Source organism: Suricata suricatta, chromosome 1 (genome assembly GCF_006229205.1).
Source record: "Suricata suricatta isolate VVHF042 chromosome 1, meerkat_22Aug2017_6uvM2_HiC, whole genome shotgun sequence".
Classification (NCBI taxonomy): Eukaryota; Metazoa; Chordata; class Mammalia; order Carnivora; family Herpestidae; genus Suricata; species Suricata suricatta.
The window spans coordinates 106,959,888-106,982,091 of NC_043700.1; the positions used below are offsets into that span (position 1 = coordinate 106,959,888).

Here is a 22,204-nt window from a genome sequence, read left to right on the forward strand (position 1 = left end):
ACTGAGAAACGTCACCGTAGTTATCAAGTTACAAAATATGTTGAGTATGAAAACCATGTTTACAATTTTTTTAAAAAACCGTATCCAAGTGTATTGTTTCTTCCTTACCAAGGAAGTTTTTGTCCAACTGTTTTCTTCTTCCAGAATTCCTAAAGGTGCTTCTAGCTCATGCTTGCCGGTCAGGCACTACCTAGGCCTCGAATTGACCGGTTTCACACCGCAGGTCTAGAAGTTAGGGCGAGAAACGAGGAGGTGAGATCTGGATTTGGATCCACCTCTCACGCAAAATCGCGATTTCAAACCGAAACTCGGCTGCACCCCTAGCCTCTGTAAGGGTCTGCGGGAACTCACTTATCCAACGGTGTCCACACCCCGAAAAACTTGTCCCTCAGGACCCGTGGGGGAGGGAACTGCTTGGCTGAACCTGTCCTGGCTGCACCCTACAACCACCCGGGAAGAGACGGTCACAGCCACTCGAGACAGATTTAATCAGCCTCCTTTGGGGATGGTGCCCGACACCAGTATTGAGTTACTACTACACCCTCAGGCAGTACTAACTCAGGCAGTACATTGGGCGAAGGCGCAAAGTGGGCACCACTACGCCGTGGAGGAAGCCAAGGCATCTTAGGACTCCCGCTACAACCGGCCTCTGACGCACCACGCTCTGGCGCAGGCGCAGGCGCAGATTAGGGGGTCGCGGGGCCAGGTCAGCGCGTGCGCAGTGTCCCGCGTCTTGGCGATGGCGCCGCCTCCCCGCTGGAGCCCGGTAAAGACGGCGAGGGCCCGCCTCCCAGTTGGGAAGGAGGCGTGGGCATGTAGCGTGCTGGGGACTACGAGCCGGGGGCCGGCGCCGCTTCCTAGGGCACGCTGTGGGCTCCGTGGGGGCACGGCCCGGCGCAGCGCGGATGGCCCTGCTCCCGCGGCCCGCGCTCGCCCTTCTGCTCCTCCTGTTCCTGCCCGCCGCTCTCCGGTGCCAGGAGGAGGCCCAGACCACCGACTGGAGGGCCACCCTGAAGACCATCCGGAACGGCGTTCACAAGATAGACACGTACCTGAACGCCGCCTTGGACCTCCTGGGAGGCGAGGACGGTCTCTGCCAGTATAAGTGCAATGACGGTGAGAGGAGCCCAGGCCCTGCGAGGCCCGCGCTTTCAGGGTGTTGCGGGGAGGGAGGTGGTGGAGGGGTGAGATGCAAGGCACACCTTGACGTTGTTCTCCAGCCCTGGAAAATCCTAATCCCTGCTAGAATCTTCCCGTTCTCGCGATTGAGCAAGCAGGTTAGAAGTTCGCACCACTATTGTTAGGATGTAAGAGGTCACCTGAGGGTATACTCTCCGTTCTGGTTTCACTGCTTTTGAATTACTACCTTTTATTTTCTCTTTTTTTCTTTTGCTATTGCACAAAGTTGCCTAAGAACTTTGTGACGTACACATCATGAGAATGGAGTGAAACAGACTGATTTTAGCTCTGTATTTCAGCGCCGTTGGTCAGCCGAACCTGCAGGCTGTACCGAGAATTTTAATCACGATGTCTTAATTTTCTCAATAATTGGCTTTAATTTCTTTTTTTTATGCAGAGCTACAGAAAATAAATTACGACCTTTGTACAAACTTTTAGTATGCTCTGTTGTTGAGAAAGAGTTCTGATAACACTTGGAGAAATGTCTAGCATGACTTGGTAGGAATTATGTTTCCTTGGATTATCAGTGGCACCTCTTCCAATTAGTATTGATTAATACTAATAAAATTGTTTTGGTTTATTTTTCATATGTTTTAACTTTAATTCTGTTTGAATCTGAGAACTTGTTTGAGGGCATTGTTGGTTATAATTAACTCAGAATCTCAGCTTTCTTTTCAAGCACTTGCTTTTTTTTGAATGTTTCAATATTGTGACAGTTCCGATGAAATAGTAGGGCATCTCTTTGAAAATTTAAAATGTTAAGATTTTGATAGTTAGATCATGTTTCCAATAATAGAGAAGTCCGGGCCTAGTTCATTTAATGCCTCGCAGCTCAAAGTAATAGGGAACTCAATGACTAATGGTAAACCCAGCTTGCATGCAGGTGAATTTAAAATAAATCTCTTTAATGTAAAATTGTGATGCCACCTGCTGCCTGTAATTCTCAAAATAATTTCCAGTTTTATGTTAATGGAGTTAAAGAATGAGCCATGTGTTGTATGCTACAAAGTGCAAGATGTTTCCTTCCTAAATTTACGCCTAGAAGTTACCACAAATATGCAATCAGGAAGGATGTTTTTGTTGTAGAGCTTGTTAGGAGTAAGTGAATTATATGAAAATTAAATGGTTGCCTTTCCTGAGGCAAATATCATAATTTTACTTAGTCATTGTACAAATACTTGGGTGCCAATTAGGTCTCAAGTGTTCTACCAGTTGGAGATTCAGCAGTAAAGAAAACAGACAAAATTCATCATGTAGCTTACATGTGTGAGAGACAGTAAACTAAACAAATAAAATAAGCCATGTATGCAGCATATGTAGTCTGAAGTGTAACAGTGTTTAGAAAACAATAGTAAAAACAGCAGTGGCAGTGTAATAGCTCATTAAAATAAGCTCTTCAGGGAAGGTCTCACTGATAAGATAGTACTTAAGAAGAAATCTGAAAATGGTGAAGATGACACGGTGATGATCTGGAGAAGGAACCTGTAGGCAGAGAGAAGGGCCAGCGGAAAGGCCCTGTGAGAAAGGCCAGTCAAGGATGACTCGGAAGGTTTTGGCCTGAATCAGGGGAAGGATGTAGTTGCCATTTACTGAGATAGAAAAAGCTTGGAAGGAGCAGTCTTCATTTACTTGTTAGGAGTCAAGGGTTCTAGAGTTTATTTACATTTAAAATATCTCTGCATTTGATTGGCTACTATTCCTGTTATAAAGATGACTTTAATCTTTTGTTTTACTTAACCCTTTTTATCTTCGACAAGCCCCACTAAATTTACCATGTGAAGTTTTGAGCAAGATCTCTGGTATAAAAAAAGAAAAAAACACAAATGAACTTGAGAATTTAGGAAATGGCATTCTTCAGTGAACATCTTTTTGTGTCGTAGTAAATGCCGTCTGCCTCTAGGACTGTGGTTCCAAGTCACCGTGTTGAGAGTTCCAGCATAATGAAAATTTTCTTTAATTGCTGCTACCTGAGAAGTCTCCCTAGAACACGGTTTCAACCTTTCCTGTCTTTTGGAATGCAGGTGACCAAATCATAACCAAACAGAAACAAATTCCAAAGCTAGAGGAGCATGGCGATTCAGGGGTGGTTAGTAGTTGCAGTAAATAAGTAAAGGGAGCTTTAAAAAAAAAAAAAGAGTAGTAGGGAGCAGGTGGTCCAATTAAAGAGTACAGACTTGTTGCATTCAGTTTTCTTTGTTTTATCAAAAGGATTGGCTTTATGGAGACTTGCTCCCTTCTGGTCATCCTCCCTAGTGGGGGAGCAAGGCTTTAGTGAGATTGAAGGAAAGCTATTTGGGAGAACAAATTAGATAGTTGCTGGTGTTTTGTTTTTTTCTATTTTTTTCTCCCCGACAGCAGAGAAAATTTGAGGAAGAAAACTTTCTGATTTCTTCTGAAAAATAGAAAACAAAATTGGCTTGTAAAGTGTTTTAAAATGACAAATAAGTAAATTCATGCAGTGATTTCTGTTTTAACAGGATCCCTTTGCCTGTTGTGCAGGGGATAAAAAGGGTCCAGTGAGGTTGGAGAGCAAGCATGGAGGCAGGTGACAAATGCAGGGATTCAGATGAAAGACGATGGTGGTTTTGTCCAGGTTTGTAGCAACAGAGATGGGGAGAAGTTGGATTTTTTGATATATTTTGAAGGATTTTCTAATTGCTTGGAAGGAAGGTGTGAATAGAATAAAAAATAATTCTAAAGTTTTGGCCTGAATAACTGGAAGGATGGGGTTGCCATTAACCATTATAAAGCAGATACGGAAAAAGGTTTTTAGGTCATTAGGAAAAATAACAACATATTTGTCCGCTTTTGAGAATGATTCAGTAGAGAGGGGAAACACTGACAATGGGAGAGGAAGGAGGATTATTCGTGTTGTTGTGCCCAAGTGTGTAATATCGCCCCCAAAAAAGACCACAGACTACCAGGGAGACCGAGTCACGCCTGCAAAAACAAAGGGCTTTATTACGGGCTTAAGCTCCGGCTCACAGACTCCACTGGCCACGTGGAGAGAGAGCCCCGAACAAAGGCAGGGCAGGGCTTTTTATGCGTTTGGGAAGGGGCGTTACAGAAAAATGATGACAGGAGTACAGTGATCCAATCCCTACACCCCCCCATCAATACTGGCAGTTGTGGGAGCCAATCACAACATTTGGAGTATTGACCAATCAGAGTGGGCCCAGGACCCCCACGTGGGGTGTGACTAGGACCGCCTCTAGAAAGGTCAAAGGTATCGCCGGCCTCGCCCGATTAGGCGCCGCAGGAGTTGTCCCTCCTTAATGTGTGCCCTTTCATCTGGAGAAGCCGGCGCCTTCCCCTTTAAGTACAGGGGAAGGCTGAATCGGACCTGGTCCTTACAGCGTCATGTCCTTAGGTAAGTGACAGGAGCGAGCTCCAGGCCGAGAGCACAGAGGATATACTCCTGTTAGTAGGAGCGGAGGTAGAGGATACGGGCGCAGATGCTCATTAGGTGGACAAATTGGCCAAATTCTCTCATGATTGCCTCGGTGTTCTCAGAAGTAGGAATCAAGATCTTCACAGCTGGGAGAGAAGATGGGTGTAGAGGCGTTGGATATTGAGGAAAATAGGAGAGTGAATGGACTAGAAAAATAAAGCAGCACAAGGACCCTCTGCAGATGAATAATCATGAATTAAAATCTCAAGTGTTTGAGAAAACAGGTTTAAATTTCTACACTGCATTTCCCGTAGAGCACAGTGGTGAGATCTTTGAGCCAACAGCCTTCCCTTTCTTTTTTTTAAATTTTAATTAATTAATTAATTTTAAGTTTACATCCAAGCTAGTTAGCAGATAGTGCAACAGTGATTTCAGTAGATTCCTTAATGCCCCTCACGCGTTTAGCCCATCCCACCTCCCACAACCCCTCCAGTAACCCTCTGTGCTCTATATTTAAGAGTCTCTCATGTTTTGTCCCCCTGCCTGTTTTTATATTATTTCTGCTTCCCTTCCCTATGTTCATCTTTTTTTATCTTAAATTCCTCATATGAGTGAAGTCATATGATATTTGTCTTTCTCTGACTAATTTCACTTAGCATAATAACGCTCCATTTCCATCCACATAGTTGCAAATGGCAAGATTTCATTCTTTTTGATGGCCAAGTAATACTCCATTGTATATATATATACATCACATCTACTTTTCCATTCATCTATCGATGGACATTTGGACTCTTTCTCTACTTTGACTATTGTTCATAGCGCTGCTATAAGCATTGGAGTGCATGTGCCCCTTCAAAACAGCACACCTGCATCCCTTGGATAAATACCTAATAGTGCAATTGCTGGGTCGTAGGTAGTTCTATTTTTAATTTTTTGAGGAACCTCCACACTGTTTTCCAGAGTGGCTGCACCAGTTTGCATTCCCACCAGCAGTGCATCCTCACCAGCATCTGTTGCCTGAGTTGTGAATGTTAGCCATTCCAACAGGTGTGAGGTGGTATCTCATTGTGGTTTTGATTTGTCTTTCCCTGATAATGAGTGATGTTGAGCATTTTTTCATGTGTTAGTCGGCCATCTGGATGTCTTCTTTGGAGAAGTGTCTGTTCATATCTCTTGCCTATTTCTTCACTGGATTATTTGTTTATTGGGTATTGAGTTTGGTAACTTCTTTATAGATTTTGGATACTGGCCCTTTATCTGATATGTCATTTGCATATATCTTTTCCCATTCTGTCAGTTGTCTTTTAGTCTTGCTAATTGTTTCCTTTGCTGTGTGGAAACTTTTTATTTTGATAAGGTTCCAATAGTTCATTTTTGCTTTTGTTTCCCTTGCCTCTAAAGACGTGTTGAGGAAAAAGTTGCTGCAGCGGAGGTCAAAGAGGTTTCTGCCTGCTTTCTCCTCTAGGATTTTGATGGCTTCCTGTCTTAGGTTTAAGGTCTTTCATCATTTTGAGTTTATTTTTGTGTGTGGCGTAAGAAAGTGGTCCAGGTTCATTTTTCTGCGTGTCGCTCTCCAGTTTTCCCAGCACCATTTGCTGAAGATACTGTCTTTATTCCATTGGCTACTCTTTCCTGCTTTGTCAAAGATTAGTTTGCCATACATTTGTGGTCCATTTCTGGGTTCTCTATTCTGTTCCATTGATCTGTGTCTGTTTTTGTGCCAGTACCGCACTGTCTTGATGATTACAGCTTTGTAATAGATCTTAAAGTCTGGGATTGTGATGCTCCCCAGCTTTGTTTTTTTTTTTTTGTCTTTGTTTGTTTGTTTGTTTACATGATTGCTTTGGATATTTGGGATCTTTTCTGGTTCATTACAAATTTTAGGATTGTTTGTTTTAGCTCTGTGCAGAATGCTGGTGTTTTTTTGAGAGGGATTGCAACAACCTTCCCTTTCTGACAAGTCCTCTGCTTCTGTGGCTTTCAAGAAATTAGAAGGAAATTGGTCTATCTGGAAGTATTTACATCACATTTTTAAAAAATATGTAGAAAAGATATATCATTACCTCAGTCCAGGCAAATCTTTAGATTTCTTCTGGCCATAAAGATGATAAAACAAAACATCAAGAGAGAAACATTTGTGGGGCACTTGGGTGGCTTAGTCAGTTAAATGTCTGACTCTAGAGTTCAGCTCAGGTCATTGATCCATGAGTTTAAGCCCCATGTGGGGCTCTGTGTTGGCAGTGCAGAGCTTGCTTGGATTTTCTCTCTCCCTCTCTGCCCCTCCTATGCTTGCTCGTGCTTGCTCGCTCTCTCTCTCTCTCTCTCTCTCACACACACATAAATAAATAAACTTTTAAAAAACTGAGCGTGGAGCCTGATATGGGGCTTGATTTCACAACCTTGAGATTATGACCTGAGCTAAGATGTGGACACTTAATCAACTGTGCCACCCAAGTGCCCCTAAACAGTTGTTGTTAAAACCCCTGACCGAGATCATCATGATGAGGCTTCGAGGAAATAGAATGGCTTCCCCAAGAATATAATGCTGATCTAGCCTCCATCCACTCAGTGAAAAGGGTTCTCATGTGGTAGGTAGGACAAAGAAAACCATAGATCAAATGGCTAGCTTCTCATGATACTCTCTTGAGAAATACAGGCTGGATGAAACTTGATTTAGATGAAGTCACAACTGGTTGAGTACTCTACTCAAAAGGTTGGGTTAATGACTCCATGGCTGCCTACAGCGAGGGCTTATCTATGGCAAGGTGTAGCAGACGTCTTACCTGGTTAATTTCTGTGTCTCAAGTTTGTGAATATCTGAGAGCAGTAACAGAGGTAGATAGCTCTAAATTTAGAATGTGCTGAGCAGGGGGGCCTGGGTGGCTCAGTTGTCCCACCCTTGGTTTCAGTTCAGGTCATGATCTCATGGTTTATGGCTTTGAGCCCCACATTGGGCTTTGTGCTGGGAGCCTGCTTGGGATTCCCTCTCTCTCCCACTCTCTGTCTCTTTCAAAAAATAAAATTAAAATAAACTTTAAAAAATGTGCTGAACAGTCCTGAATAAGGAACTAATAAGAGATTCACAATCTAATATTTAGACTCAAGTGTAAACTGTAGAAATGCGAAGTCTCTAGCAGTAGATATTCAAAAGTTTATTTAAATTATGGGGGAAAAAAGTTTATTTAAGAAAGAACTGATGGTTTTTTCCTACTATATGATGTATCTTACCACTGAGACACAGCTAAAACATATGCTAAATCTCTTAGGCTCAAGTACACCATCATACCTAGTGGTGTTCAGTTTGAGATGGCACATTTTATTTTGTTTTATTTTTATTTTATAGTTTATTGTCAAGTTCCATATAACATCCAGTGCTCATGCCAACAAGTGCCCTTCTTCAGGCCCATCACCCCTTCTCCCTTCTCCCCCACCCCTATAAACCCTCAGTTTGTTCTCAGTATTTAAGAGTCTCTTATGATTTGCCTCCCTCCCTTTCTTTATGAGTGCAAACATATGGTATCTGTCTTTCTCCACCTGTATATATAAACCACATCTTCTTGATCCATTCATCAGGTGATGGACATTTAGACTCTTTCCATGATTTGGCTATTGTTGACAGTGCTGCTATGAACACTGGGGTACATGTGCCCCTATGCATCAGCACTGCTGTATCCCTTGGGTAAATCCCTAGCAGTGCTATTGCTGGGTCATAGGGGAGTTCTATTGTTACTATTTTGAGGAACCTCCACACTGTTTCCCAGAGCGGCTGCACCATTTACATTGCCACCAACAGTGTAGGAGGGTGCCCGTCTCTCCACACCCTCGCCAGCATCTATAGTCTGTGATTTGTTCATTTTAGCCACCCTGACTGGTGTGAGGTGGTATCTCGGTGTGGTTTTGGTTTGTATTTCCCTGATGATGAGTGATGCTGGGCATCGTTTCATGTGCCTGTAGGCCATCTGGATGTCCTTTTTGGAGAAATGTGAGATGGCACATTTTAAAGACATGTGACAGACTAGAAGTGATCAGTCGTTGGAGGCTGATTAATGCTCACCAAACTAAAAGGAGACAGAAGGATGAGCAGCAGTACCAGTTTATTTATAAGGAGTATTAGAACCGCCATGGGGATTTGACTTCCAAGTCATCTGCTCATTCATTCATTCATCAACAAATACTTATTGAGAACCTAACCGTATAGCACTTTGGAGGTACAAAGCCAAATTCCTGCCTCAAAGGAGTTAGTATTTTAGTATGGGGAGACAGATCATGAGGTTAATGGTACAGTATGTTTGCAGGTTGTGCCTGCTACAAATGGAACGGCCGCAGGAGGCCTTGGTGAGGGAGTGAGGGGATCACTGCAGATCTGAGGAGGGCCAGCACGTAGAGCAGCAGGTTTGGTGGCACGAAGGCAGGAGTAGACCAGGAGGAAGTCCGATGTGATGGAATGAAGGTGGAAAAAAGGGAGCGAAGAGGGAGAATAGTAAGGAGATGAGGTCAGAGGAGTCATGGTGCTTGTGCAGGGGTGCAGGTTATACAGAATTTTTAGGCATTGAAAGGATTTTAGCTTTTATTCTGAATAAGATGAGAACACCTTGGAGGGGTTTGGGCCGAGGAGAGACTTGATCTGACATATTTTAATAGGATCACTCAGGTTCAGTGTTGAAAATAGACTATAGTTGGAGGTGAGGTGTGGTGGGGAGAGCAAAGTAGGGAGACATTAGGAGGTTATGGCAGGAATCTATGGTGGCTTAAAGCAGGATGGTAGCAGTGGAGGTGGCAAGGGGTGATCAGATTCTGAATATTTTGAAGGTAGAGTCAACAGGACGTGCTGTTGGTGTGGATGTGGGACTAGAAGAAAATGAGAGTCAGAGATGGCTAAGGTCTCTTTCTGAGCACCTGGAAGCTTGGATTCTTTTGTGGATGGAGCAGGTTCGGGGATGAACGTCAGGAGGTACATTTTGAGTTAAAGGTGCCCATTAAGACTTCTAAGTGGCTAGTATATCCTCCCTTTGTGGGCCCTTTTAAGTGGAAAGCCAAATCATAAATCATTTTCTTAAGAATGAAAGACTAAAAGGAGTTGAAGGGTCACAGTGACTTGTCCCTGACAGCTTGAGGGATGTCTTTCATTTTCCAAGGGCCCTGAACCAACCATCCTTCTCGGACAGTGCTGGGGGAAACAAGACCCAACTTCTGTCATTGACTTCCCGATTCCTCGATGGGTCATAACCACTCGGTTTGTACATACTGTTCTTCAGATGATGCGGCAGGCTAAAGCTCTGTATCTTCACGAGCTTATACTCTTCAGGCTCTCCTTCTTCATTACCTCACTCGAGCATGAGTCTTAGCAGCTCCAACCATTTTTAGATCCTTACTTTTAGGGAGTTACTTATTTTGATGGCTGATTCCGGAAGGGTTGCTCCCCCCGCCCCTCTTTACTTTTGGAGGGTAAACTTAAGTCTTCTAGTACTCAGTATTAATTGAATGAAAGTTGGTGGATACTTTGTGTCTCTGTTAAGTAAGCAATTATGGGGAAGTGTTTGGAATAACTGGGGATGTTTAGCTTTTAGAATTAAAGATAAATGCTAGTCCCAGATGTTGGAAGGATTATGATGTAAAATAGAAAATTCGCTTGTTTTGTGTTCCCCAGGTGGTAGAGGATTGTTTATAGGTAGAATTTACAGGAAAACAGGAAAGAATTTAACAGTTAGTACTATTCCACAATGGAATAGCTATTTCTTGACACGGTGGGAGGATTGTGAGACACATCCAAGAGAAAGTTAGGTGACTGTTGGGCATATTGGAATCATTTCTATATTATATGAGGAGAGAGATTTCTGACGTATTTTGCAGCATTTAAGATTGCTGTGATAAAATCCTCTTTCTCCTTGTTACTGAACCAATGTGCTGTTAGGGAGAATGTGTGTAGTAATATATGTAGTAATATGGTTCACCTATCTGTCTTTACTCCTGACCTTTTTCTTTCGCTGGAAAAGGACTATATTTGTGAAATGGTTGGCTGGAGTGCAGGCTAGAATGCGTGGTCTTCTAATGTCTTATAATGGCATTAATGCACTTAAATGTTCATCGGATGACCTCATCTTCCTTAGCTTTAAGCTCTATGAGTAAACTGGTTAGTTAATGGTTATTGAGGTTTGTGTGCACTGGAGTATCAAGTAAAGTTTGGGAGTATACACTTCTTGCCCTATAAGTTTTTAACCAAAAAAATGTAAATGTTAGAATATCCAGGGAAATAGGGTGGATTTATCTGTCATACATATGGGCCAAGTCTGACAAGTAACCTCTGAAATTTCCTGAAGTCCAGAGTAAGCTTTTGTGTGGTATAGGTTTAGAATAAAGGCACTCACTTATGTCAGTATCTAAATATTAAATATTTCCGGACCACCTGGGTGGCTCAGTCAGTTAAGTGTCTGACTTCGGCTCAGGTCATGATCATGAGTTCGTGAATTTGTGAGTTTGAGCCTTGTGTCAGGCTCTGTGCTGACAGCTCTGAGCCTGGAGCCTGCTTCAGATTTTGTGTCTCCCTCTCTCTCTGCCCCTCCCCCACTTGCACTCAATCTCTCAAAAAAAATGAATAAACATTTAAAAAATTTTAAATATTAAATATTTGCAAGACTGGGGGCCTGGTGGCTCAGTCGGTTAAACCTACACCTTCGGCTCAGGTCATGATCTCACAGCTGGTGGGTTCAAGCCCTGCATTGGGCTCTGTGCTGACAGCTCAGAGCCTGAAGCCTCCTTCCGATTCTGTGTCTCCCTCTCTCTATCTCTGCCCCTTCTCCCACTTGAGATCTCTCGCTTTCAAAAATAAACAAACATTAAAAAAAAACCCTTCTCTGTGTGATTGTATATTCTATGCTGGTTAAAAGTAACCAGTAAAAAAAAATACGTATTTGCAAAGCTAGCATAGCACATCATAGACCTTTTTGCATATGTATTTTCTATCATATTTGAAAATTAATTATACCATTTTTATTTTATAGGATCTAAACCTTTTCCACGTTATGGGTATAAACCCTCTCCACCTAATGGATGTGGCTCTCCACTGTTTGGTGTTCACGTAAATATTATTATTTTCTTATTTGAAAAGTTTTATGATCACTAGGCAATGCAAGTACTCTTAATAATGCCAGACTATCAGTGTGTTCTCAGGGTCACAAGTAATTTTGTTTATTTTAATGGTAATTAGGTTTAGTATATTTATTGCTAAATTAAACTAAAGGTTTAGTTTTATTGCTAAAACATTTAGTAAGTTCTGACAAAACTAAATGGACTAAAATTCATGTTTTATTTTTTTAACCTTGTAGATGTTAATACTATTGAAATGTGTCACACACATAGTTTAAAAGTTTGGAGTATAGAAGTAATGCTGCTTAGGATGAAAAAGTGTAAATAAAGCCTAATATTTTCTATATTAAAACTAGGGTCAGTGGTATAGCTTTTGTAAGAAAAAATATTTATGAGTGTTTCCTAAACACAGAGTTTTGGATGTAGTTATTTAAATCAGTTAAAGATAAGTTACAGATTCAAAGGAACAGTATCCTTAGAGAGTGGATTAACACTCAAAAATTGAAGAATAAGAACATAAAATATGAGTTGTAGGAGCTTAAAAGTTTTCAGTGATTTTTCACATAAAGAACACTTTTAGGGGGAGAGGTACAAAATACTTTGGAACATCCCAAAATCAATCTTTGGTCTTAGCCTGACCTTTCTGTTTTTAAAACTTTGTTTGGTGTTTTGGACAACTGGAAGTTACGTTTGTTACCAGCAGATAACCGTGAATATTGCAAAATAGGGAGCTTGAGGCATGGCTGAGAGGGAGAGAACATTGGTGGGTGTGGGTGAGTTATGGGGAGACATAGAAATAACACGGAAAGTATTTGTAGACGGAAGTGGATTTTGGAAATTATGGATCAGTCATTGGCCTTGATTTCTCAGCCTGTTGAATGCAGTGCTTCATCAGAGGAGTTTTGAGTTTCATCAACAGTAATCCATCCAAATGCCTCTTGCAGCTCAATATCGGCATCCCTTCCCTGACAAAGTGCTGCAACCAGCACGACAGGTGCTACGAGACCTGTGGCAAAAGCAAGAACGACTGTGACGAGGAGTTCCAGCACTGCCTCTCCAGGCTCTGCCGGAGCGTGCAGCAGACCCTCGGGCTGGCGCAGCACGTCCAGGGTAAGGCTGTGTCACCTCCGTGCCGTGGCGCAACCCCTTCAGGTTTTTGAGATGAGGAGTCGCTGATTTTGTCATCTCACATGAGTTATAGTCGTGGAAAAAGTGAAACAAAAAGTGTTAGGAAACCTTGGAAGCGGGGTGTGCGAGGCAGAGAAGAATTCATCCAAGGTCTTGTGTCCTGTAGTAGATCTGTGATTCTCCAGAGCCTACAGATTGAGACCTCGAGGGGCGCCGGGGTGGCTCAGTCGGTTGAACTTCTGACTTCGGCTCAGGTTTGTGAGTTTGAGTCCCGTGTTGGGCTCTGTGCTGACAGCTCAGAGCCTGGAACCTGCTTCAGATTCTGTGTCTCCCTCTCTCTGCCCCTCCCTTGCTCGTGCTCTGTCTCTCTGTCTGTCTGTCTGTCTGTCTCTCTTTCAAAAGTAAATAAACATTAAAAAAATTTTTTTATTAAAAAAAAAATAAAGTTTGAGACCTTGGATCCAGGGATTTTTAAGAGTAAAACACATTGTATTTGGAGTGAGAAGTGCTAGAAGACTTGAGCCTTAGCCCTGTCCCTTCATCTGTGTCTCTGTCAGGAGGGCCCCCGAAACCACCCCCAGGTTTGCTAGGAGGACTCGCAGGATTCAGCATATAGTCATACTCACAGCGAAGGGACACAGAGCAAACTCAGCAAAGGGTAAAGGTGCTTCAGTGTTCTAATTTTTAAAATAATAATACCCACCTCACAGAGTCATCCTAAGTATAAAATGAACTATTTGCAGAAGCACAAGTCACTGTACAAATACTAGAAATTACAAAACCTCTTCACTGTCCAGCTGAATTATTTACCGTACGTTGAAATCAGAAGAGAAGGGGCAGGACAAGAAACTAACTTTTTAAGAAGCACTTTTCATAAGATATGCTAGATAAGTAGGTTTTCCTCAATGTTCACAAAAAACGGAACAAGTAGATTGTGGTATACCCAGTTTTCAAGGAAGGAAACGGTTTCCAAAAGAAGTAACTTGTCCCTAGTCACATATTTCTGGTTCTAAACCTGGTGTTCTGTCTACTACAGTCTTCCCCAGACAGTGTCTTATTATAGGTCTGATTCTGATTTCCTAGCAATAACTATCAAGGAAGAAATCTCTGCTGCAGGTGCAGCCTGAACTCCCAACCTCTGCCCTCGCGTGCTTTCGGCTAAGGTCACCTAGTGGCATGGCTGAGGCGTGCATGCACGCGTCTCCTGTCTTCTGATCTAAGGACCTACGAGTGTGGCTAAATGACACAGCCAATCTCCTTGTAGTGCCCTATTTAATAATTATAACCTTTACACTTCTGTGGTGGTTGTGTTCCTCAATGACACAGCCTTTTGGAGAACTTTGAAAATGTCGAGATTTTTGCAATGAATCGTTTCTTCCTGAAGATGAGTGTTTGACACTGGAAGTTTGGACAGTCAAAAGCCCCCCTGCTATGTCTCTGCAAGTGGCATGTTCTAAGATACTCTAACCCGGGCTGCTCTAGGCTTCTGAAAATAAGAAGAATAATCAATTGCCTTTTTTTTTTTTTTTTTAAGTTTATTTATTTGTTTTGAGAGAGAGTGAGCACATGAAAGGAGCAGAGAGAGAGGGAGAGACAGAACCCCAAGCACGCACTGCACTGTTAGGCTCCATCACAGGCCTCAAATTCATGAGCAGTGAGATCATGACCTGAGCCGAAATCAAAAGTCGGATGCTTAACCAACTGAACCACCCAAGCACCCTATATTACTACCTTTTTTCCCCCCTAAAATTTTTTTACACTCTGCCAGAGGAAAATCGTTTTTGATTCCTGTGTCTCCCTTCCTAAGCCAAATTTGGATAATGAGAAAGAAAGACTGGGGTGCATTTACTTTAAGCATCTTAAATGATGTGTGATCAATTCTTAGAAGTCATTGGTCATAATTAACTGGAGGTTTCTCTGTTTTTAACCTTTATTTCCTCGACACCTAAAAACCAGTTATTGAAATGCAAACTTGAGTGTTTGAAGGCATCTTTAATCATGGTATTTTTCAGATAAAAGGATAATTAACAGTGATGAACTGATCAGTACTATTGAGAGAGACTTGTTTGCCTAGTACGTAAAAAACTGAACAGTTGCGAGCAAACAAAGTAGATGCATGCTAGAGGTGCCGACCCCGACAGTCTGTGGTGGCCTGCGAGGGCGTGGGAGGGTGACGTCACATAGTAAGTGCCCACCAGGGGTGTGCTTGAGTCGTGCTGTGGCCTGTAACGTGTGTGGGGAGAGAGCAGCGCTCCGCGGCCGCCCAGCGGTAACGGCGCTTTCTTGCTTCGCAGCCTGTGAAACGGCCGTGGAGCTCCTGTTTGACAGCGTTCTGCATTTAGGCTGCAAGCCGTACCTGGACAGCCAGCGGGCCGCGTGTAGGTGTCGCGACGAAGAAAAAAGTGATCTTTAAAGAAGATGCTGACGGGTTGCGATGCCGAAGAGGACAGAATATAACCTTTGACCGAGAAATAACGTTTTCATAGCATAAAGCTGCCTTATTTTTGTGAAAGGATTATTTTAAGCCTTCTTTTCACATTAAAACTTCAAGCTAAAGCAAAAAGTGGGGGAGGTAACTTTCCTGGACCTTGCTGCCTTAGTGTGCCAAATTGTCTTGACCCGTCTCAGAAAGAGGTGCATGTTAAGGGAAGAATATTTTAAAGAAAAGAGCCTGTAACTCAACTTTCACAACTGTATTTATCAAAACAATGAGGTCAAATGTAAAATTGATTACAATGTGTGTTCAGCATTATCTTATTTGAAAATATGGGGAAATCTTCACTTAGAAATACATGTTTATTATAAAATTTTAAATATATATTTTATGCCTGGAAGGATCTGACTTTATTTTTTCTCTATTTTAATTAACACATCATATGCTGTTTTTCTGTAGCCCATAGACCATAAGCCTCACTTCAATTGTTTTATTTTTATTTTATTTTTTAATATAATTTATTGTCAAATTGGCTAACATACAGTGTGCTCTTGATTTGGGGCTAGATTCCTGTGGTTTATCGTTTCCATAGAACACCCAGTGCTCATCCCAACAAGTGCCCTCCTCCATGCCCGTCACCCATTTCCCCCCCAACCCCCTCATCCACCCTCAGTTTGTTATCTGTACTTAAGAGTCTCTTATTGTTTTCCTCCCCACCCTCTGTTTGTAACTATTATTTTTCCCTTTCCCTCCCCCCATGGTCTTCAGTTAAGTTTCTCAAGATCCACATAGGAGAAGTCTCACTTCTATTAATGGCAAGAAAGGTTACAAAGGACAAGGTTTCCATGTCTCTCTTTCTTGTAAAATGGAAGCCAGCAGCTGGTGGCCTCTTGGGGAGCAAAACCAGGATAATAAGTATGTGATGTGCCTGGAAGGTGACATGAACAAAATTCAGACGCACAGCCACTCCCATCTTATGAACTATTCATATGACAAATACCATATTTTGTTATAACCTTGGGCTAAATTGAAGAAGACATGGATTTAATGAGACAAATGAAAAGGTGCTTCACATACACCCTAGAGCGTTATATGCTGCTGCTTTGGTGTTTACTCCCTAGCACTTGGTCCTCATGGTAAATTCAGGTATATTTTTAAGACTATAATCTTTTCCTAAAAGTGGTCTTACTAAACATTGTCTTTGGGGAAAAAAATGTTAAGTCTTTAACTGTGGAGTCAAAACGGATGATGATAAAGGAAAATACAAAGCTCTCTTTTATAGATTTCTTACTTACATTGAATATTATTAGCAGACGTTTAAAAGCAAATCCCAGACCCTTAACTGCCTCTGAAAATGTCTGTGTGTGTTGAAAGCTTTCTACCCTTTGGAAAGCCCAGGTGTATTTCTCTGCCGCCCTCTGCTTTCCACTGGCTGTTGACTTTTCCCCAGCCTAGGATCCCAAGCCATGTATAACTTTTGGGTAACCTATGGCCAAAGTTATTAGGATGAACTGCTTGGAATTCAGAGAGAGCAGCTCCAGGAGAAGTGGGTTTTTTTAAGTCATTACAGGCAGAAGTGGGCAGAGAGAAAAGTATGTTCTAGAGAAAGGGCCACATTCCTAACTTTGGATATGTATCATTTCCGAGAACCTAACAACTTCCCCACGCTGGGATGGGGAAGCTATTCTGCTAAGAGATGTGTTCTTTACGAGACAAGGCAAGTGTATCTCTTCTGATTAATGGAGCAAACTGGGCTCTAACTTAAATGTTTGGAACCCTTAATTGATACTTCTCAGACTTTTTAAAAGCCAACAATTTTATAAGCCATTATTCAATATTTAATCTCATCAATATTTACTATTGAAATGCTTGACCAGGTAACCTTAAACTGATAATAAATACATGGGTTTTCTTGACAGCATTGGTTTCTCAAGAGGACAGACTCAGAATCCTGTAAAATATTTAATTCATGGTCATAAATTATAGACAGATCACTAGAAACTATATATGTTAAGATTTTGATCTTAGAATAATTTCAGGATTTACAGAAAAGTTGCTCAAATAATTTAGACTCGCTCTGTACTTTTTACCCCTAACATTTTACATAACCATGAAACATTTGTTAAGAAATCAGCATTGGTAAATTACTTTTAACTAAACTCTAGACTTCATATAGATTGCATTGGTTTTTCTACTAATGTCGTTTTTCTTTTCCATTACCCAATCTAAGATACCGCATTGCATTTAGTCATCATGTCTGATAAACCTCTGGTCTGTGATGGTTCCTCAGGCTTGTTTTTCATAATCTTGACAGTTTTGAGGAGCACTGGTCAATATTTTGCAGAATACCCCTCAATTTGAGACTGTCTGATGTTTCCCTCATAATTGCACTGTGATTACGGATATTTAGGAAGAAAACCACAAAGGTGAAGGTGAAAAAAGGTTCTCATCAAATCGTATCAGTAATCGTTGTCAACTTGATGGTGTGTCCACTCTGGACACTTATGTTCCTCTTTCCATACTTCTGTTCTTTGGAAGCCAGCCCCATGTCAGTCTGTGGCCAGTGGTGAGTGGGCAAGGTTGTGTTCCACCTCCTGGGAGGGGGAGCATCTTTATGTAGTACTTGAAATTTTTCTGTAAGAAAGATTTGTCTCCTCCTACCTCAATTATTTTCTTTTTAATTTTTGTTTTTACATTTATTTATTTTTGAGAGACAGAATGAGACAGCACAAGTGGGGGAGGGGAAGAGAGAGAGAAGGAGATATAGAATCTGAAGTAGCCTCCAGGCTCTGAGCAAGCAGTCAGCACAGAGGCTGATGCAGGGCTCGAACCCACAAGCCCTGAGCTGAAGTTGAATGCTCAATGAACTGAGCCACCACCTTGACTATTTATATCAGTATGGACTCGTGTATATTTCCTTTAGACTTTGGGTGATGTTAATTTTGTTGCTCAAATTGTTCTAGCTTGGCTCTTGGGAGTTATGTCAGATTGGCTCCTGTGTATCTTTGATATGTCCCCATCCTTTTGACCTTTGAACCCCTGAATACTTCCTGACAAGAATGTAGGAAAGTTGCTCTGGGCTCATATATTTCCAGCACTAGAATCTGCCCTTTCTCCAAAAAGCACCAATCCCTTTTACTGGAGAAGGGTTTCTAGGGGAACTTAGAAACCAGTATTTGGGTCTGGATGTGCTCATTGCTACTGGGATGTCAGTGCTGCCAGACCTCCCAGCAAACAGAGCCAGGAAGTATGTATGTGTATTAGCCCATGGACATGTGCACCTCTATGATGTTTCTGTGTGTGCATATATATTAAGCTGAACAGGAGTTCTTACTAATGTCTTCACTTGAATTATGTACCACAGGGCATGTATTTAGATTTTAAGAGTGCTATTTTCCATAGAATGATTTCGTAACACAAAACCAAAAAGAAAACCGCAAAACTAACTTTCAGCAGCTCTCTGCAAGAAAAAGAATACTGATATTTTTGAATAAAATTATATTGCCTTTAAATAATGCCTACGTCTTTAAAATCTTTGACACACTTCTTCCAGGGACAAATATGCCTGTATTCATTTCATAGGTGGAAAAACTGAGGCACAGAGAAGCTCTAATGAAGAGAAAATTGAATTAATGAGGCTAAAAGCAAATTAAATGCATCTGGAACAGACATTCCTTCAGTGAACCTATAGACTATACTAGTAATATTAATTAAAATGTTGTTTTGTTAGCTTTATAACGAATTCTCTCCAAAATGAAAAAGAGGTATTTCTGTCAGTATATATAGAAGTGCAAGATCATCAGGAAATAAAAATGTACATTCTTTTATCCCAGCACAGAACAGCAGAACAGTAACACCTAACAGAGAAGACAACGGAGTCTCTATAAAAACAACTGTTTAGTAGACGGGCTTCCGTGAATTTGGGGTAGAGTGAAACCTATTAGGTAAGATCTTTCCGCATATATTTCATTGTGTTGTTCAAGTTTACAGATGTTACTTGTAATCTACTCACTTGGGCCTTGTATACTATGTAACTCGGGGCTGGTTAAAATGACTGAAAGCCCCCTTAGTCTGCAGTGCTTCCTCCTGCCTCACCTTACAGAACCAGCCAGCTGCTCAGATCCTAAGTAAAAGCCAGAATGAGCCAGTGTAACCAGTATACAAAAATTAAGTTATTAATAAAAATAACTAAAAACTAGTGTCCTCTTTGCAGTCGTGATATGATACATACTATATATAGCAATAGTGATGTTAGCCTTTTCCACCTCAGGTTTATAGCTCTCCAAAGTTTCCCTGCAGACAGTTTTACAAACATTTTTTGTTGGCTTTCAGCTTAGTATAGGAATCACAGTGATAGAAATCTAATATTTCTGTGATTTATATAGGGGAAATCAGGTTTAGTGGGGTAAATTGGGGAAAAAATGACCAAAATTTGAGAATTCTCTCTGAATTTATTCCATATGTTTCATTTCTAGCATAGGTGACAATTGGCTAAGACCTTTCAGTAAGTTCTATGAAAGTGACATTTAAGCCATCCTGTCAGTTACCTTTTAGTCTTTAATGTACCTTGGTTATTTTAATAGTATGGATTTGCTTTCATTTTTTTCCCATTTTTTTCCCTTCTTTGAGAATGTGGGATTGGCAGGATTCTAATTTGTCTATGTTGGTGGTTTTCAAACATGAGCGGGCAGCAGAATCTTTGGATTCTGTTCCCTGCTGGGCCCCAACCTGGGCTCCTCCTTCAGGAGATCTGATTCTGTAGGTCCCAGGAGTTTGCATTTCTAGTAAGTTCCCTGATGATGTCCATACCGCTGCTTCAGAGACCACAGAGAGTAGTCTTCAGTAGCTGAGAACGGACTGAAGGCTTACTGTGAGCCAGGTATGTTCCAGGAGTTTGACACTCACTGTCTCCAAAACTTGAGTAAGCTTGGTTCCCATTTTGCAGATGAGAATTTGAAGCAGAGAGAGGTTAAATTGATTTACTTGTGCAATGTCTCACAGCTAAAAAATGGCGGAGCTAGGGTTAGAAGAATCTAGGCAGCCTGTTTTCCAGTCCTAGGCACTCACTTTATTAGAATAGCTGTTCCTTTAAAAGGCTAAAATTACACATTTGTAATTCTGAAATAAGTGTCTCAAAATGCTTTGTATTTGTGTCTTTAGACAAAATCTTACTTTAAAACATAACCACATACATATGCTATGAAAAATAATACCATATTGAGATAATAAGATACTCGAGAGGGGAATAAAACATTCCTTTCTTATGTACCTTTCAGATAAGTGGGAAGTCAGCCAACTGGGGTTCCACACCGATGGGGGGAGTGTTTTCAGGACTCAAACAGAGGAGATCCTGAAAATTAGGCAAAAGGACAGGAAGTTCTGGTGGTCAGATAACACATTCAGACTGGATAAAGTCCAGAGTGCAAATGCTGAAACCCTGGATCTCATTCAATGGATAAATATTTACTGAGCACCTCCTACGTTCTAAGGAACCGTTTCCCCTAATGGGGAAACCAAAAGAAGGCCAATCTTGCTTTCAATGAGCTAAAGATGGTGCCAACAAAAACGGTTTGAGCTCTTCGCAAGCCAGCACTGTTTTAAGTAGTCCTGATGAAGGAGCATGAGGCAGGTTGAGGCCAAAATTCAAGCTAGCACCGCACCCCACCCTCGCCAGGAGGGATGTGTGTGCCATTCCGCAGGCACTTTTGGATGCCCAGGAGCAGAGGAAAGGAAAGAAAACACGGTTAGCTGATAGAAATCACAGTCATACAGGATATGGTCTCCAGTTGACAAATATCTTAGTAAACTGCAAGAAAAAGTCAATCTTTTTTATTTTTATTTTTGAGAGACAGAGCATGAATTGGGAAGGGGCAGAGAGAGACCCAGCGACACCAAAGCAGGCCCCAGGCTCCCAGCTGCCAGCACGTGTGGTGCTCCCACTCCCTACCGCGTGGTGATGACCTAAGTCAGCCATGATTGGATGCTGAACTGATGAAGCCGCCCAGGTGCCCCAAGAAAAAGGCAATCTTATCAATAGCCTAACCTCCAGAAACCTATAGACTCAGGTTCCTGGAGCCACAACATCACCCATAGTGATGTGGGGAACAAAGGCAAGAAGGAAACGGCAGATAAACTTAAATTTCCTTATAACCTGCAGCGCATTGATAAATACTTAAGGTTGGTAGAGTTAAATGTTTCTCCAGGAACTTCTACGGTCTTAAAGTTAATACTTTGCGAGATGGAAAAACAACTTAACTTGATAATTGCAAGGCCTCAGGTATCTTAGGGGTCCTCGTTAGCATATCAAAGTCCCTCTGGAGGCCTACCGTTTGTCTTTATCTCCTCGAATTCCATAGTATATAACCTGTTACCCGTCACAACCCCAGAGCAGCGCTTCCTGCCCACGTATCCTGTCCCCGTGCTTTAATAAAATCACCTTTTTGCACCAAAGACATCTTTAAAAATTCTTAGTCCTCAGCTCCTGACCACCCCACCATCACCCCAAAACTTCATTGGTCCTTTCAGTTAATCTCCCCAGCAGCCATACAAGGCATAGAGGGATATCCTGTATCTTAACTACAGAGTAAGTTGCTAAAACATTTCTAAAATGTTTTGCACTACAATGAACAGTTAATGGCATTGGGTGAGAAAAATCCTGATTTCTTTTTCTAGTTAATGACTTAACACACGTGGGAAAAGTTATCAATTTGGATTTTAACTTTTCTCTCCCAAATAGGGTAATATCTATTGAAGACAGATCCCTCATACTTAAATATCTCTTGTGAACTTATTTTAATATATTAAAAACGATACTTTAATACATTTTCCCCGCAGTCTGGAGTTACTTTTTATTTTTTTCCCATAATATTTTATTGTCAAATTGTTTTCCATACAACACCCAGTGCTCTTCCCCTTAAGTGCCCTCCACCATCACCACCACCTCTTTTCCCCCCTCCCCCTTCCCCTTCAACTCTCAGTTCATTTTC

At 41.6% G+C, this 22,204-nt stretch overlaps 1 protein-coding gene across 1 annotated transcript; it reads left to right on the forward strand.

Annotated features, from left to right (window-relative positions):
• The first annotated feature begins 749 nt into the window (after positions 1-749).
• PLA2G12A (phospholipase A2 group XIIA) lies at positions 750-15,755 on the forward strand. Its single transcript, XM_029942026.1, has 4 exons — positions 750-1,116; positions 11,572-11,648; positions 12,601-12,766; positions 15,079-15,755. The coding sequence occupies exons 1-4, from the start codon at positions 906-908 to the stop codon at positions 15,195-15,197; spliced, it is 573 nt and encodes a 190-aa protein (XP_029797886.1). The 5' UTR covers positions 750-905; the 3' UTR covers positions 15,198-15,755.
• The last annotated feature ends 6,449 nt before the right edge of the window (positions 15,756-22,204 follow it).